Source organism: Barbatula barbatula (assembly GCF_947034865.1).
Source record: "Barbatula barbatula genome assembly, chromosome: 9".
In the NCBI taxonomy this organism is placed as follows: Eukaryota; Metazoa; Chordata; class Actinopteri; order Cypriniformes; family Nemacheilidae; genus Barbatula; species Barbatula barbatula.
The window spans coordinates 14,771,807-14,787,235 of record NC_136772.1 but is presented as its reverse complement, the minus strand read 5'-3'; the positions used below and the strand labels follow the sequence as shown (position 1 = coordinate 14,787,235).

At 39.7% G+C, this 15,429-nt stretch overlaps 2 protein-coding genes across 3 annotated transcripts; both read right to left on the bottom strand.

The window, feature by feature from the left end:
• Positions 1–2,465: 2,465 nt before the first annotated feature.
• LOC306898491 (uncharacterized protein) lies at positions 2,466–5,336 on the bottom strand. The gene is made up of 2 exons (XM_079463999.1): positions 5,100–5,336; positions 2,466–3,866 (listed from the first exon to the last, which is right to left on the bottom strand). Exon 2 carries the CDS (start codon positions 3,828–3,830, stop codon positions 2,811–2,813), a length of 1,020 nt encoding a protein of 339 aa, XP_079320125.1. The 5' UTR covers positions 3,831–3,866; positions 5,100–5,336; the 3' UTR covers positions 2,466–2,810.
• Positions 5,337–5,853: 517 nt separating this feature from the next.
• Positions 5,854–15,098, bottom strand: ttf2 (transcription termination factor, RNA polymerase II). 2 transcript variants are annotated; one of them, XM_079463997.1, is made up of 23 exons: positions 15,003–15,098; positions 14,773–14,884; positions 14,578–14,664; positions 14,417–14,486; positions 13,364–14,314; positions 13,154–13,274; positions 12,257–12,409; positions 12,014–12,171; positions 10,965–11,046; positions 10,746–10,844; positions 10,517–10,667; positions 10,071–10,176; positions 9,800–9,984; positions 9,510–9,663; positions 9,306–9,397; positions 9,123–9,202; positions 8,749–8,885; positions 7,929–8,099; positions 7,768–7,820; positions 7,283–7,436; positions 7,052–7,134; positions 6,748–6,822; positions 5,854–6,350 (listed from the first exon to the last, which is right to left on the bottom strand). In XM_079463997.1, exons 1-23 carry the CDS (start codon positions 15,028–15,030, stop codon positions 6,206–6,208), a joined length of 3,447 nt encoding a protein of 1,148 aa, XP_079320123.1. In that variant the 5' UTR covers positions 15,031–15,098; the 3' UTR covers positions 5,854–6,205. The 2 variants fall into 2 exon arrangements, with proteins under 2 accessions (XP_079320123.1, XP_079320124.1); XM_079463998.1 differs by having other exon boundaries at positions 14,837–14,884; positions 15,003–15,085.
• Between the last annotated feature and the right edge of the window lie 331 nt (positions 15,099–15,429).

Below are 15,429 nucleotides of genomic sequence, written 5' to 3'. Positions count from 1 at the left end.
GCTCTGAAAACTACCGTCAGTTCTCTATAACTAGGTGCAGAAAAATAAAACAACACTTCAACATGAATGACACATTTCTGTGCGCTACAATATCTTCATGATCGTTTTCTAAAGTATGCCGTCATTGGTGTGAAGTGCTTTTATTTTGCTGGAGGTAACGTAAACAATTAGTTGACAGTTTTTACAATGGATGGGAAAGGATCTTTTATCGCTCCCGCATCATATTAAGCTGCATTTATAACAAGGAATCGCAAAGATGCAGATGTCATGTTAATGCACACACCTTGTAGGCCTACTCTGCTTATGATGTTCACTCCACTCAGTGCTGCTGTCACTGTAAATAGTACTAAATAACACAGCCTGACGCCGTTTTCATAATAAGAGTTTTAAAGGGGACTATAAAGCGTTACCACTGGTAACGGCTAATGTTAACGCCCTGGCTTCAGCCTTGCTCAAGGGCACTTCAGTCATGACCTGCTGGCATTGAGATTAGAACCGGCAACCTTCTGATCACAAGCCCAACCTCTTAAAACTATCCATTTTAAATGACGTATGTTAGTTCCATTTAAAAATGCAACGGCTGTTTTTATATATCCAATCAAATTGCAGAGAAAGACAAAAGCCACGTCCACTATTTTTTTAATTATAAATTCAATTTCACTCGGAAATGCGTCAAAATACAGAAATAAATATCACAGATTCCGGTTCATGGGGACTTTAAACAACAAGTGTCCACAGAGACCCATTCACGGAACGACAGCAAAGAACCAAAGGAGCAATTTCTAGATTTTTCATGTCACCCACAACCTCATCACCGGATGCTGATGAGGTTACGGTTCAAATGTTCAAATGTCAAAATTATGGTTCTAAACTTTTCTCTTTAGTCACAGTGGGCCTATTTCTAATGCTAAAATACTATAGAATTATTGTTGTTAACCATAAATGTTTCAAATTACTGTTGTACAAGGCAGAAAAATAAAAAGTACTTTATTGAAAGGAGTGAAAGCTTTTTTTCACTTGAATCTGAATTTAACTGAATGTTTTGTACCTTTCATTTCATTGCACAGTACAGCTGAGTTAGGTATATCTGTTGTTAAAGAACTTTGAAAATAAAAATACCATGTTCTTAAAAGAACATAATCTATTTCTCATCATGTTTGCATTCAGAATTCTGTGGTCCAATTTGCACAGGCAGGTGGTTTGTATGTAATGTAATGTAGAATTACAGTCCCAATAATTGTGGGACACATGATTTCAAGTGTTTTTTTTCCAAATGTATTATTTTCTTTTACTACCAAAGTAATGTACTTAAATGAAAGGTTGGATTTTCCTCTTTTTTTGCATTTTGGTTCTATGTTGTTTAAAAAAAGGAGAATTTTTATAAGTCCACCACCACATCTTAAACAGGGGTGCCAATAATTGTAGAGGGCACTGTATATAACACATAAATAGGTAAAGTAAAACAAATATGTTTACATCTATTATTAATTTCCATATTATTAAAGGCAAAAAAGTTGTTTTGTCACATACTGCAGAAAAAATATTTTGAGCGTCCCTTTATTTTGATTTAAAGAACCAAGAGTGTCCCTTATATTTGTTTGCTGAAGTTGGCAACCCTTACACCAAGGATTTTGTGAGTGAGAGCCTTCAATTTTTAGTATAGTATACAATCACGTTTTATATATTTATAATATATTTGTAACACTTGCAGTTTAGGTTCATTTTTTAATTATACAATTCAATTTTGTATTGGCAAGGTGAAGAATACTTCCGCAATTAAAAGTCCTAAATTGTCAAGAAAGCATTAAATAATGTGGTTGAGTATAAAATGCCTTAATAAAGTAATGTGAGAGAATTAATAATTATTTTTTTGCTTAAATTAATGTGCCTCATATCTGGCGCCAGGCTTCAATAGGGAAATGCTGTCGGATAAGCCCCAGCACAGAAAGTTTACGGTGGAGTTAGTTTTGCTGGCACATGCCTGAAGGATGGAGGTAGGAAGTGGCTATCCTCCGCCTGCCTGCCTGTTGTTCCATGCCAGGCCTCGGACTACAGACCAAAGATTGCGTTCTGTGAGCAGCCATACGACTTAGACTTCAGCTATCTGCAGTGAGACCTTTCATACTGAAATGAAAACTGTTCATTCATGTTTTGCAGACCAATTGCACAGGAGGAGTTTTTCTCTTCATCTCTTACCTGAAGACTGTTTGTCCACCCCATCTGATGTTATCACTCTTGATATGATCCCAATACAGGTCTCAGACTTAGAGGGAATTGTTAGAATATGGAAAAAATAAATTGTTATAAATGTACACAAAACCTTTTACCCTACATACATTTTTCCCCACCTTAGCTAAAAACACAGCCCTTTTGCGTTGCATTTATACAAACAGAAGTGCACAACTTGAATCACCACAAATCTTAATCATATAAAGGTTTCAAAGGGATTAAACTGACAACAGTATAGCACTAAATTGTCTTTTTAATGCGACATTCCACAGAACTGTTTTTATAGACATATTGCAAAACAGTAAACATGGATTTTATGCATCATTTTGGACTTCTACCGTTATATAGTTACAGACTTAATTTCGATGTGTAGCAGTACGTTTTAGTATTTATAATTTGAATGCTGTTTAGCATCACCAGAGGGTGAAAAATACATATTTTTCATATGTCAAGCTCAGTAAGACTCATAAATCTTTGCGTGAAGACAGCTCTTCATTATTATTCTATGCAGTGATGAACATCGAAACATGTTACGTATAAATACACTGCATATTGTACATGACAATGAAGCTGCATAGAAATTAGTTTTCCATTGTACTCCTAATTTTGGCTCTTGTTTTAGAACGCGTGTTGACTTCTGATTTCGAGCATTTTGATGAATCGGTGACATAAGGCTGAAATGGGGGATCATGCTCAGCTTCCTCATTTTCGCTCTCCGATTCTCCTGCATCCGTCTGCTTCTGGTGCATTCTGCAGTGTTTCTCAAAGGTGGACATCTTTATAAATATCTTGTTGCAAACCTTGCAATGATAAAGTTGCTCTCCGTTGCGTATGTGCAGTTTCAGCTGCAGATAAGAGGAGCGTGCGAATGCACCCGAGCACACGCTACAACAGAGCGTCCCGCTGTTCTGGTGGCTTCTTTCATGTTGTTTCAGCATTGACACTGACCTGAAGCCCTTGTGACATGTGGTACACATGTACCTGCCCTCACCCAACTCCAGAGCTTGATGGTTAAGCAGGTGGGCTGATGTGCGGAAGGCCTTCCCACACTTGTCGCATTTATAAGGCCTCTCGCCTGTGTGCAAGCGCATGTGAATTACAAGTCCAGCCTTCTGCGTGAAAGCCTTGTCACACTGTGCACATTTAAAAGGCTTTTCACCTGTGTGGAGCCTCCGATGGGTTTTCAAGTGTGAGGCTCGGCCAAAGCTCTTGTTACAGTCGGAGCATTTGAAGGGCTTCTCGCCAGAGTGGGTAGCCTTGTGGCACAAAAGCTGGGACGACTGCATGAACATTTTGGAACATATACTGCATTTGTACTTTCTTTCTCCATTGTGTGAGCGCATGTGGACTGCCAGGTGGGAAGATGAAATAAAGGTCTTGGAGCAGATCCGGCAGGTATGAGGTTTCTCCCCAGCATGGGTGCGTCGGTGCAAAACCAAACCGGAAGAAAGGCTAAAGCTTTTGTCACAGTATGGGCATTTGTAGGGCTTCGCATCAGTGTGCATGCGCTGGTGCCTGCTGACCGTAGTTGACCGTTGCTGGGGAGTGGATTTGTCACAAAATCCGCATGGGTGGGATCGAGGCTTGGAAGAGTGGGACATCGCGGAGTGGACTAAATGATCATCGCTTTGTAAACCCTACAATGGAAAAACACTGCGTGAGTTAAGATATTATTTTTGCGTTTAAGTTGGTTGGGGATGGGATAAAGACACCTTAAATATTTCAACCACAGTTACAAAATTATTTGTCATTTTTGCAGAATGGCATCAAACACTTTATTCTAAGCGGTATTTAGAATGTTAAACAGGCGAGGGAGACTTTTGACATACGTAACCAAGTTTTACTGCACCCGACAAACTGAGACCAATTTTTCTGCACTTACGCTTTTTGCTGCATCTCATGTTGTTCCAATTGCTTCTATTGTTTACTTCATTTGTAAGTCGCTTTGGATAAAAGCTAAAGGACTAAATGTAAATGAAAGTCCATACTGAAAGACGGAGTGAATATAACTGACTAATCTTGAATCCGAGTTAAATTGGTTATTCTCATATCTGTTCGATTTATTTTTCCCATAGATTTATAAAGCCCACATAAATGATTGAATAAGTGTAGCCTATGTATGGTTTTACTGCTCACAGCGGACAGCTGGATAAATGTGGAGGAAGGGGATTTATTCTAAACTAAACATTCTGGCATGCTGTTTTCAATACCTTATTTGGTATAACAGGTGTCTTATTGTACACTATTCTTCCATATAGTTTATATACCTTATTTGTTTTTAACAGGTGTCTTATTGTTCACTATATAAAGACATGTCTTCCCTGAAATAAATGAGTTCAAAAGCTTGATGCCTCTCTGTGTCTTGTTTTTGTGCTTTTTGAATTCTCTCACAACATCCAACCTATTTATGATTTGAGATTTGAATGGTGATCCAAAACACAGAAAGTGGTCATGGGATTTAACAATATCGATCTTTGCTATTGTCATTCATACATAAATGTCTGCATCTGCATAACTGCAAACGGAAAACGTGATTTTTTCCGTTTGTTTGACGGACGTTAGTGATTCGCAAAGCTCCTGTATATAGAATCGCTGTCAGCTCAAATAACCGAAAGGAAAACAACGTTTCAAGGGTTAAAATGAGATCAGCTTTGACTACTGCGCCCACAACTAATAAAGCAGGAAGAAACGTCCCGATCAGTATATTAACATATCTTCAGTAGCTTAACACTGGGCGTGGTGTGAGCCGCGGGATGACCATTACACGCACAAGCGTGGGCTCGTGAGTCTGACACATTGTGGACTAAACCCCCGCTCTTCATAGCTGTCATATATGCGCCATTCGGGAGGAGAGAGTAAATATGACCTACCTCAATATCCACACATCGAGGAAACGTGCCATAAATAACGAATGCGACTTGCGCGTAGGAAGGACCAGTCGAGATGAGACAACTAACGTATTTTCGGGCTAAATATTACGGACAATAATGTACTGTAACAAAACGTTCGAGTTTGGTGCAGAAATTCTCTAGACCAGAGAATGAAACCACTGATAATTGTGATATTACCGTGAAAATTTACACTTGCATTCGTGTATGTCATGACGTAAACTATAAAATAGATTTAATTTTGCCTTGCTATCAAAATAAAAGTCCGTGCTGCTCAGGTTAAATACATTTAAACCGTAATTAGCAGTGTCACTGATGCTCGCTATTCGCCATACTACTTATTTTTGACAAAACCTCAGCAAGTCCTCGTCCCGCCCTGTCTATCACTAACGGAGTAGACTTTGCTGTGACATGATAGGGCAAACCCCATATAGAGTAAGGGATAGTTCACCCAAAACTGAAAATTCTGTCATAATTTACTCACCCTCTTGTCATGTCAAACCCATATGACTTTCCTCTGCAGAACACCAAAGATATTTTGAAGAATGTTGGTAAGCAAACAACAACAGTGCCCATTCACATCTATTCTATGGACACAAAACCAACGCAAGTCAATGGGTAACACTGCGGTCCGGATACCAACATGCTTCAGATTACATTTTGTGTTCTGAAGATGAAAGTTATACGAGCTTGAAAGGACAAGAGGGTGAGTTAAATGACAGAACTTCAATTCTTTGGGTTACTATTCCTTTAATCTGAATCTTTATCGAGGTACAATTGATTCCTCATGATCGTTTTAACAAAACAACAAACTCTGCTGTCCCCAACACTAGATTTATGACTACATTCTGCATACACTACATTTACTAAAACTGGTTCTTGTGCTATCCAACATACCCACAATCTCATATTAAGTTAAACTTTAAGTGTTGCTATAATTATAATGTTATAATGTAATACAAAAAACAGATGTCATTGGAATCAATCAATTTATTTGGAATAAATATGAAGTTTGAATATACTGTACATTTCTCCAAGAAATGCAAAACTAAATATAACAACAGATAAAATCAGGCTGACAATGTATATTACACACCAAAGATGACCCTGAGATCTGCTAGAGACAGTTTAGTGAATGATGATCCTGTTCCAGACAAGACTTTCTGGGCCAGCTCCTTCTTTTTCTCCTGTAAAGATGAGATTTTGTCCTCCACTGTCCCTTCACAAACAAACCTGTGGGACATTCAACCACATCACATTATCCACAGTTACAAATTTAGTGTTTGGCCTTTAAAGGGACAGTTCACCACAAAATTTTAATTCTGTCATCAATTACTCACCCTCAAGTTGTTCCAGACTTGTATAAATTACTTTGTTCTGCTGAACCCAAAGGAAGATATTAGGAATAAGCAATTTTTAGTTCCGAGACATCATTGACTACCATAGTAGGAAGAATGGTAGTCAGAGGTGGCCTAGTAAATGATGGTACTATGGTAGTAAATGATGTCTCCGAACTCAAAATTCCTAACATTCTTTCAAATATCATTCTTTGTGTTCAACAGAACAAAGACATTTAAACAGGTTTGGTATAAAACTATCCCTTAAAACAGACATAAATTCTGATCTTCACCTATGTATTGTAACGTCTCTGTGTTGTCCCACCCTGTATATTCGATCACAGGCCTGATCCTCAAGTGCTGGGTTCCTGTGAATAAAGGCACAACTCATTAACACAACAAGAACATTCAGACCTGAGAACCGAGTTTGCCCTTCTAGGAGAACTAAAGTTATTGGGTAAACAAGTCTGTCTGTAGTTGCAGAGTACCCTATAACACTGTCGTCACAGCATTCAAAAAACGCAAACGAGTTGGAAAGGATTTAGATCTTCAATGTTACAACACTGTTTATGATTCAATCTTTAAAAAACATCTCACCAGTGCATGTCCATTAGGAAAAGATGATTTCCTCCGATCAGATTAAGACCAACACCTCCAGCACACAAAGATACCAGCATCACCTACATTACAAAACATCTCATTGTTTCATTATTTAGGTGGGCAAAACACTTAAACCAGTGATTGCGATTACAGACTCTTTCACACATCATAAATCAATGAAAATCAATAACACTCTTTGACCTCAAAGTGACGGAATGAGACACATACCTGCGGCCCTTTAGGGTTAGTGTTAAACTCCTCTACTAGATCCATTCTGCGTTTGGGATTGACCGTGCCGTCAATTACGGCAAATGTAAGGTCCATTTTCTTTAAGTGACCAGCAACAATGTGCAGCATACTGGTCCATTGAGACACAATCACACTGCCAACCAATTAAGAAAACATTAGAATATCAAAAATTAAATGATAAATCGCTTAGAAATGATAAATCTGAATTATGTGCACAGCTGCAGTCTCCATTGAAGCCTTGAAGTATGCTTTTTAAAGCAAAAATCATAAATGACTATTTAAAATTACAATTACACAGTGTGCATCCAGTTTTACTATCACTACATTGAAAAGAAAAGTATAAATAATACAAAAACGTGAGTGTAAATGAGTATACAATGTACACGAAGTAGCACAGACTCTCATTTTTGAGTAAACCCAAATACTTAAAATAGTTGGTTTATATAAACCTCTAGGTTACGCACCTCTTTTGATCTTTCTTTCGAATCACTTTTAACTCTGTCAAAATGGCTGATATCTAAAATAAAACAACAACATCGGTAGATCACGCATATTATAATACATACTGTAACATACATGAGCATATATTGCACAGGCTTGCAGAGACAAATGTGTGATCGGTCACCTTAGTGCTTTCACGACTCTCCTGGAAGACCTCTGAACGGAAGCGGCTACCGTTCAGCGAGACCATGTCCTTCTGGTCAGAGTCTGTGGGCTCAGACAGAGATAAAGCACAAAGCTGCTCTTCTAGTGACAGAGCGACACCATCCCCCTGCATCTCTGACTGATCCAGGGTCTGTCGATCACAACATTTTGTAATTGAAGTGGTCACCAAGTGAAAACTATCTGAAAGGACTTCCATTCATCTCAAATGGGACCTGCTTGGTCTGGCCTCTGAAAGTTTGTGATTTCAAATCTTATGTTGTCAGAATGCTGGGTATTTTTAACAACTATATATGGGTAGTTTACGAATACACAGTAAAAATTATTACACAGTAAAAATTATTTTTGTAAAACACAATTTCTGAAGAAAATATACACATATTTATGTAGGGTGAAGTCTGAAGTTTAGAATAATTTTGTCAACTCTTTCACTGATTTTTTTGCATTTTTACTAAAATGTCCAATGGTATATTAAAATCTAAAATGATTGCCATTTTCAAGAATAGACACTTATGAAAATAATGCCTAATGTATTCATTAACATTTTTATGCTTAAAGACAGTCACATCATGGGACAATTTTGAGATTTGCCTCATCTCAATTTATCTTGTGTGACAGTGAAAATCCCATGTCATGTCAACTACCCACATGGAGTCTCCACCAGATGGCGTAGTTACAGCAGCTACCAGCAGGGGCTAATGTGATCATGTTAACCAGCCAGACCCCAAGTCCTTGATGTCTGTCAAAGTGAGTGTGTATGTGTGAGAGAGAGAGACCGTCACCTTTCTGAGCAGAGACAGGTGACAGCAGCACTGTCGAAGCCGCAGCAGGAGTGAGAGAATGTGGATGGTGCTGGAGGCCTGAGGCTGCTTTGAAGAAGACAGCGTGCCCTGCTGAGACATCCCAAACTCCCGAGCGACTAAAACACAAACCAGCTGTCGATTACCCCGGAATCATAAATGAACACTCCGACAAACCCCTTGATCTGTATTAACTGTAATAATAAACTAGTACCGAAAATAAGCTTTAAGTGGGTGATGTCACCTAGAACACTTGGTATCACTTTTTTTATCACATGCAACAAAGATGCATTCAAAAGTATGACCAAGTACTTGAGTCCATAACATTAATGAATGGTACAACAAACTGCCCTTACCTTTTTCAAAGGGATTACTATGGTCTCCCTTTTTAGTTTCTCCTCCCTCATGTCTTTTAAGATAGTTCTGTAGTGTGGACCTATAAAAGGACAAAACAAGCCATACATATTTCAACATCACGTGTAAAAATCTACAGAAATTACAAAATACGCATCTAGATGCGAGGCTGGATGGTGGTATACCTGGATTGTGCAAATACAACATCATACACGGCCTGCTCATCTTCAGACAGCTTTAACCTGTGGACCTCACATGTGCGATCAGGCAGACAAACCTTCGACAGCAACACAAAGGATTTATTTACCACTAGGCTAGGCATATGTTCACTGGGACTGGTAAAAACTCACAGGCATGCTGTTAGTTTGTATGCGAGTGTGTGCGTGTACCAGTGGTTTGCCAGAAGAGTCCAGCTGGTTTTTGGTTCTTCGGAGCAGCAGTGTTCTGGTAAGAATGTTCAATCTCTCCCCTCCTCTCTTTGAGCCATTATCCACCTGAGCTTTCCAAAGCTTGAACTCATCAAACGGAGAACATCTCAGAAATCTGCACAGCACATGTCGACAGTACTAAAAATATATATCAGACCCATTTCAAAGTTTAAAGCATTGTCACAAAGGCGAGCTCCGCCCCTCACAGGAAGTAAAATGAGCTAATGAGAAGGGTCACCATATGATCGTACTTCAGCAGTGAATACATATCCAGCAGGTTGTTCTGAATGGGGGTTCCGGTGACAGCCCAGCGGGATCTGGCCCGCAGCTTACACACAGCCATGGACGTCTGGACTTTAGGGTTTTTAATGTTGTGGGCCTCATCAAGAATGATGCGTGCCCATGCAACGCGCAAGAGGGGAGGCATGTTTGAAGTCTACAACAACAAACAAAAATGTACATCTAGTTAAAAGTGTTGGTTAAATAAATCTATCAAAAGTATCCAAAGTAAACATTTTATACCACATGATCGGAATCCTGAGAAGGCTTTTCTGCATTTTCCTTTTGAACAGGGATCTCCTTGGAGACCAGACTGTATGTGGTGATCACCACATCATGCTCAGCAAGGCTGGTGGACACAGATTGATGAGAGAATAAGCGATCTATTATAGAAACTCAAAGTATGTATATGCAAGCTTTTAAAACCACACCCACAAACTGACATTGTCATTGTCGAGGGTGATGTTTTAAGTTTTTGTCTACAGAATAGAAACTCCAATCTGAAGACTAATTACAATTGACATCATTGGGTGTACTATTCCTTTAAGCACTGCCGTAAGGGTGGAGTCCCCCAATTTGAGTGTTGTCATAAGCTCCATTTATGAATCAAAACCAACCACAATACATTTTCTAAACGACCAAAGATATCACACAAATATATCTGGTGTGTCAGCAACTGTGCACCCTACACGCTAGCACTCCTCTGTCGGTTGGGGCCATGGTACAAGTACACACTGAGTCGATTGTTCTTCACACGCTTGTCAATCTCTAGCTTCCAGTGATGCACCAGAGAAGCGGGACAGATGATCAATGTCCCCTGAGAGGCCACAAGGGTTGAATCTGAGGACAACAAATCATTATTTACTATCTGCACATACACTTTGGAGTTTGTGTGGGCAATGATTCAAGGATAAGTACCATTTTTCGAGATCCATTCCTCTATTTTTCCATCTTTCTTCTTCTGAGACAGAATGAGAGCGATCATATTGAGGGTCTTGCCCAGGCCCATGTCATCAGCTTAAGAAACAAAAAATTGTGACAGAACATTCCAAAATGTCCTGAACTGGTTGAAACGAAGTTTTGTAAACAATGTCTCATTACAGTTTTCTAGTTGTGGTTGATTAAATTGAGAATTACCCAGAATTCCTCCACACGGATTCTGTGTCTCTCTCCATAGCAGCCATGCCAGAGCTCTCCTCTGATGGGGCATCAGTTCCACCTAGCGAGGTAAAATCATATTGCCACTGTCACTAAACGTGCACATCACATATATCCTGCATTACACAGGATGGGATAATACAGAATAATACTGTACATTAGGGATGCCACAATTCTCAATATAATTTTGGACCGTTCGGTACGACCTCCACGGTTCAATACGTGTAAGTGAATTTAAATTATTGCTCTGTCCGTGTTTGTCTGCATGTCTGTGATAGATAAACCCATCCCCACGAGAAATGGCGAGTGGTGGTCCGGCAGTGAAGCGAGGCTGCCTGCAACACAAGGAGAAATGTGCTGCAGAGTATAATGCTGACGAACAGACACGGGCTGGCTTTATTGTATGCCCATCGTACTAAAGTGATGTCAGAATTTGGCACAGCAAATCAGAAAATTAAACTGCATACGAAAGCAGCGGGTTCGCGTTGCTCCCACCCAGCACATGCAGAAAGAGCGTCTACAGCACCATGATAAAGTCTGTTTAGCGAAAGTCATGCCACTCGGCGGCCTTTCAAAGAGCTATTTATGTCATAGCAAGAGCGCCTCCAGGCAGCTATTTTGCATTGCATTTCATCCAATAGCAGTAGCACACCTAGTTAATATATTATCTTTGGCCTTTCCCACTTTGCAGTGTTACGTGCACCAAACGTTTACTTACATTACAGCAATCGCAAGTTTTGCATTACGTTATTTTAAATGCTCTGATGCGCAAAACCTCTTCAAGAAGCTTATTTTGCTGGCATGTTGATGAACTCTAAACCAAAAACTGCTGTTGAGCTGCCAGTGTAGCAGATTTTTGCTTAAAGATAATAAAATAAGTCATGTAAAATAAAGAGAATTGCAGTAAAATAGTTTTTTGCCTTTCACATACGCTTAGAACAATGAAAAAACACTTTAATATGCCAAGCCATCAGAACGTGGATGAAAGACCAAGGTACGTCGCATCCCTACTGTACATGTGCACTTGCCTTGATTCCTTTTGGATCCTGTGCCTCCGTGTCCTCTGAAGGGCAGGACTCCAGAGAGTTGTGCAGATGGTCGATAGCCTCAGTCGTGGCATTGCGGACAGCTAGCAGTCTGTTCTCAGTCATCCGGCCCCCGTAGAAGGCCTGGTCCTGAGCATTCACTGCACACACGCCCAGCCAAACCATCATTTCATACACTTGCTAATGAAATGGCATTTGGGAGAGGAATGCAATTGAAACAGATACCTCCAAACACCTGCGAGTAGGTCTGGCTCAGGCCTGAGGCCCCCTGGGCTGCAGCTGTGGGCAAGAACATGGTGCCTCCAGGTCGGCTAAATGGATTGGCCTGGATGGGTGTGGGTTTCGGTTCTACCTTGGGTTTGTCTTTGTCTTGAGAATCTAGAATTAAATAAGGATTTCATCACATTTTATGAAGCAACGAAGAGTAACTGTTAGGCCTGTTTCACACTGCTTGCATAAGCAACATTGATGCCTGACAATAGTACAGAGATAATGCAGAGTGAAAATGTGTTGGTTGGACAACTGTAGTTGATATTTAAAGTAAATGCAGTGTTGATATTAACACCATATTCTACAACAATATAATTTTACAAAACAACATTAATTAAAAAGATTATTTTATAATAGATAATAAAAGATAATAGTTATTTTGTATTTCTTCTATTTCCAAAGAATCGCACCAACAGTTGTCTCCTTCTCACAAAGCTTCTGTCTGTAGCCTATTCAGGGTTTGTGCAGCTCTACAGTCTTGTCCCTGACACCCTTTGAAACCTATTTGGTCTTGACCATGGTGGTGGAGAAGTTGAAATGTAAGATACAGATTCTGTTGGCAGGCATCTTTATATACATAACAAGCTGACTTAGGAGTACTTTCTTAAAGTTACAGGACACTTTCACTGACTGAAATGCAAATCAATTTATAACCTTTTTATTATTTTTTTCCCTGATTTCTTGGCTGATATTTGGTTTCTATCAGTTAAAATAAACCTACCATAAAAATGATAGACCCTTCATTTCTTAGAACCAGGCAAACTTACAAAATCAGCGGGGATCAAACAATTATTTCCCTCGCTGTATATGAGCTGTGTGAAACCTGTCTTACAGAAATTAAGTCAGTCTAACCGGACAAAGAAGCTGTGGTCAGACTCAGAGACTCCAACGCATCTTCCAGCTCCTTCACCTGACTTTTCAATCGCACTCCATTATCTGGCAGAGCAGATACATTCACCGCTGATAGAGTAGCCTAAGAAACACAAGAAAAGTTCAGAATCGTTCAGAACCGTCATGATACATTTGTTGAATTTGATAAGAATGCAATAAAGAAAGAGTAACCTTCTTCTGCTTGAGCTGGGCTGTCAGATGACTGTGTATAGCGACTGGGTCCTCAGATTGATCTCTGACTTTAGAAGCAGGCTGGAACCCGGAGTAAGAGGTGAGTGTTTTCTGAACAGGTGCAGGTGGAGTCTGAGCACTCTGCCGGGGGGCGGGATGTACAGACACAACCCGAACATCATCATCATCACTCCACTCACCGAACTGAGAGCTCACGACACCCTTGTGGCCCTTCTCCTGACTGTGCTTTGGTTCTGTGTTCTCCCCATTACATGTCGGTTTTTCAGAAACTGGTAAATATTGTAGAGTAGAGCTTGGGGTTGGTTTGCGCTTGCTTTGAGTTTTATCTGAGCTTTGCTTATTTGGAATGACATCGTCCTCTGCTTCATTCTCTACTGCAGTTTTCTTATCAAGTCCACATGAGCTCTTTGAAGCACTTTGAGAAGAGCTACCTGCTGCTGTAGTCTTCTTCCCCTGCTGGTCTTTGAGGCTACAAGACTCACTCACACTTTCTGCCAGCTTTTGAACACTTGTACTTTCCTCCGGACTATTTGGACTTTCGGGGCACTTTGTGTCCTCCGCCGCTTCCCTGTGTCTCTCATCATCAGACACTCTCTTCCTTATCTTCATCCCAGCAGGGAGCTTCTTGTCCCTCCAGGAATCTGAAACGGCAGCGTTTCCTTCCTCACCGTTCAATCCACCTTGACCCTCAATCCTTCTTTCTGTCTCAGTTGTTTTGGCATTTCCACTCTCATTTTCAGTCTTTTCATGATCTTCAATGTTCACCTGCGTGTTGTCTTGTCTGACCTCTTCTTTATGCAGTTCCTTGTCTGGATCTGATCTACATTGGGTTTTGTCCGGTTTGTTGGCGAGTTTGAAAGGGTTTCTGACTGGAGGGAGGATGGAGGGTTGGCTTTTGTCTGATAAATCAGTTCTTCTCTCAGGATCTTTCTGCAAGAACATGTGTTATTAACACAAATATGCTCAAGACTTTCTCAAGTCTTATTCAAAATGTAAATATGCTAAACTTTTATTTTATGTAAATTTGTGAACCTCTTTCCATGGAACACACCCGCACCACTTCTGTCCCTTTGTTTTTCCCATTGTGCAGCGATAAAACAACCTGAATATGAAAGGAGAAAAAACAAGTAACCTTCAGTGACCGCAGCCATACAGATAACTTGAAAACTTTTACTTGTTTTTGTAATATTTACTTGTGTTTGTCCTGTTTGTCATTATACATCAGTGTTTGTAATTCAACAATGGAGTCCTCATGCTGAAGGCAGTGAGATGGGGGAATCCTAAACCGACAAATAAACCAAAACCAGCATATTTTCATACAAATGTGTCAATAAAACACATGACATTGTCTGATCGAGGATACAGCATGCATGTCTCTGTGTACTCACTCAGCAGGCAGTGTGAAATTGCAGGGTGTTGAAACACGGACAGTACAAACATAAAAGCTCTTGCCTTTGCTCGGTCCGTCTTTCACACCAGTCTTCAACATGCATGCGCCGCCTGAGTAACACAACTTATCATTTGTCCATTCAGTCATCATCAGTTACAGGGGTTTTCAAATCTAGACTTGTAGGACAAATCATTTCAAACTCGTTGTGCTCTGCAGTAAAGGACTTACCGTGAATTTCACACAGAATTCTTTCCATGTTTATTTGGCAGCTTTCTATGTCCACTGCTTATCACCGGCTTCACTTTCGCTATGAGGGAAACACCCGCCGTAGTCGCAGTTTTGATGACGTCATGAACGTTTTGCAAAAAAAGTTCTTTTTTAAATCATTAATGTTTTTAAAATCATATTTAAGACGTGAATTTCCCCTTTTTATGTTTATACTTGTTTATTCCGAAGTAGAAAAAAATAAAGTCAAATAAAAAAAATATATATTTTGTGCATAATGCTTAGGCCTATATCGTTTTTTATGAAAAATACAAAGAAATTAAGACTGGTTCTCTTTGGTAAACAAAATACCACAGTAACCTGGAATTTGCCACCACTGCCATTAAACTGCCATAAAATATAAGATAACAAAACAACAACGACCTTTTTT

Bases quoted from the DNA above. Each gene is read 5' to 3' on its own strand.
- LOC306898491 (XM_079463999.1), bottom strand. From the start codon at position 3,830: ATGTCCCACTCTTCCAAGCCTCGATCCCACCCATGCGGATTTTGTGAC.
- ttf2 (XM_079463997.1), bottom strand. From the start codon at position 15,030: ATGGAAAGAATTCTGTGTGAAATTCACG. The intron at 12,172-12,256 runs GTATCTGTTTCA...GCGTGTGTGCAG, and splicing joins CTACTCGCAGGTGTTTGGAG to TGAATGCTCAGGACCAGGCC. The intron at 7,437-7,767 runs GTGCGTAACCTA...ATTGGTTGGCAG, and splicing joins CGAAAGAAAGATCAAAAGAG to TGTGATTGTGTCTCAATGGA.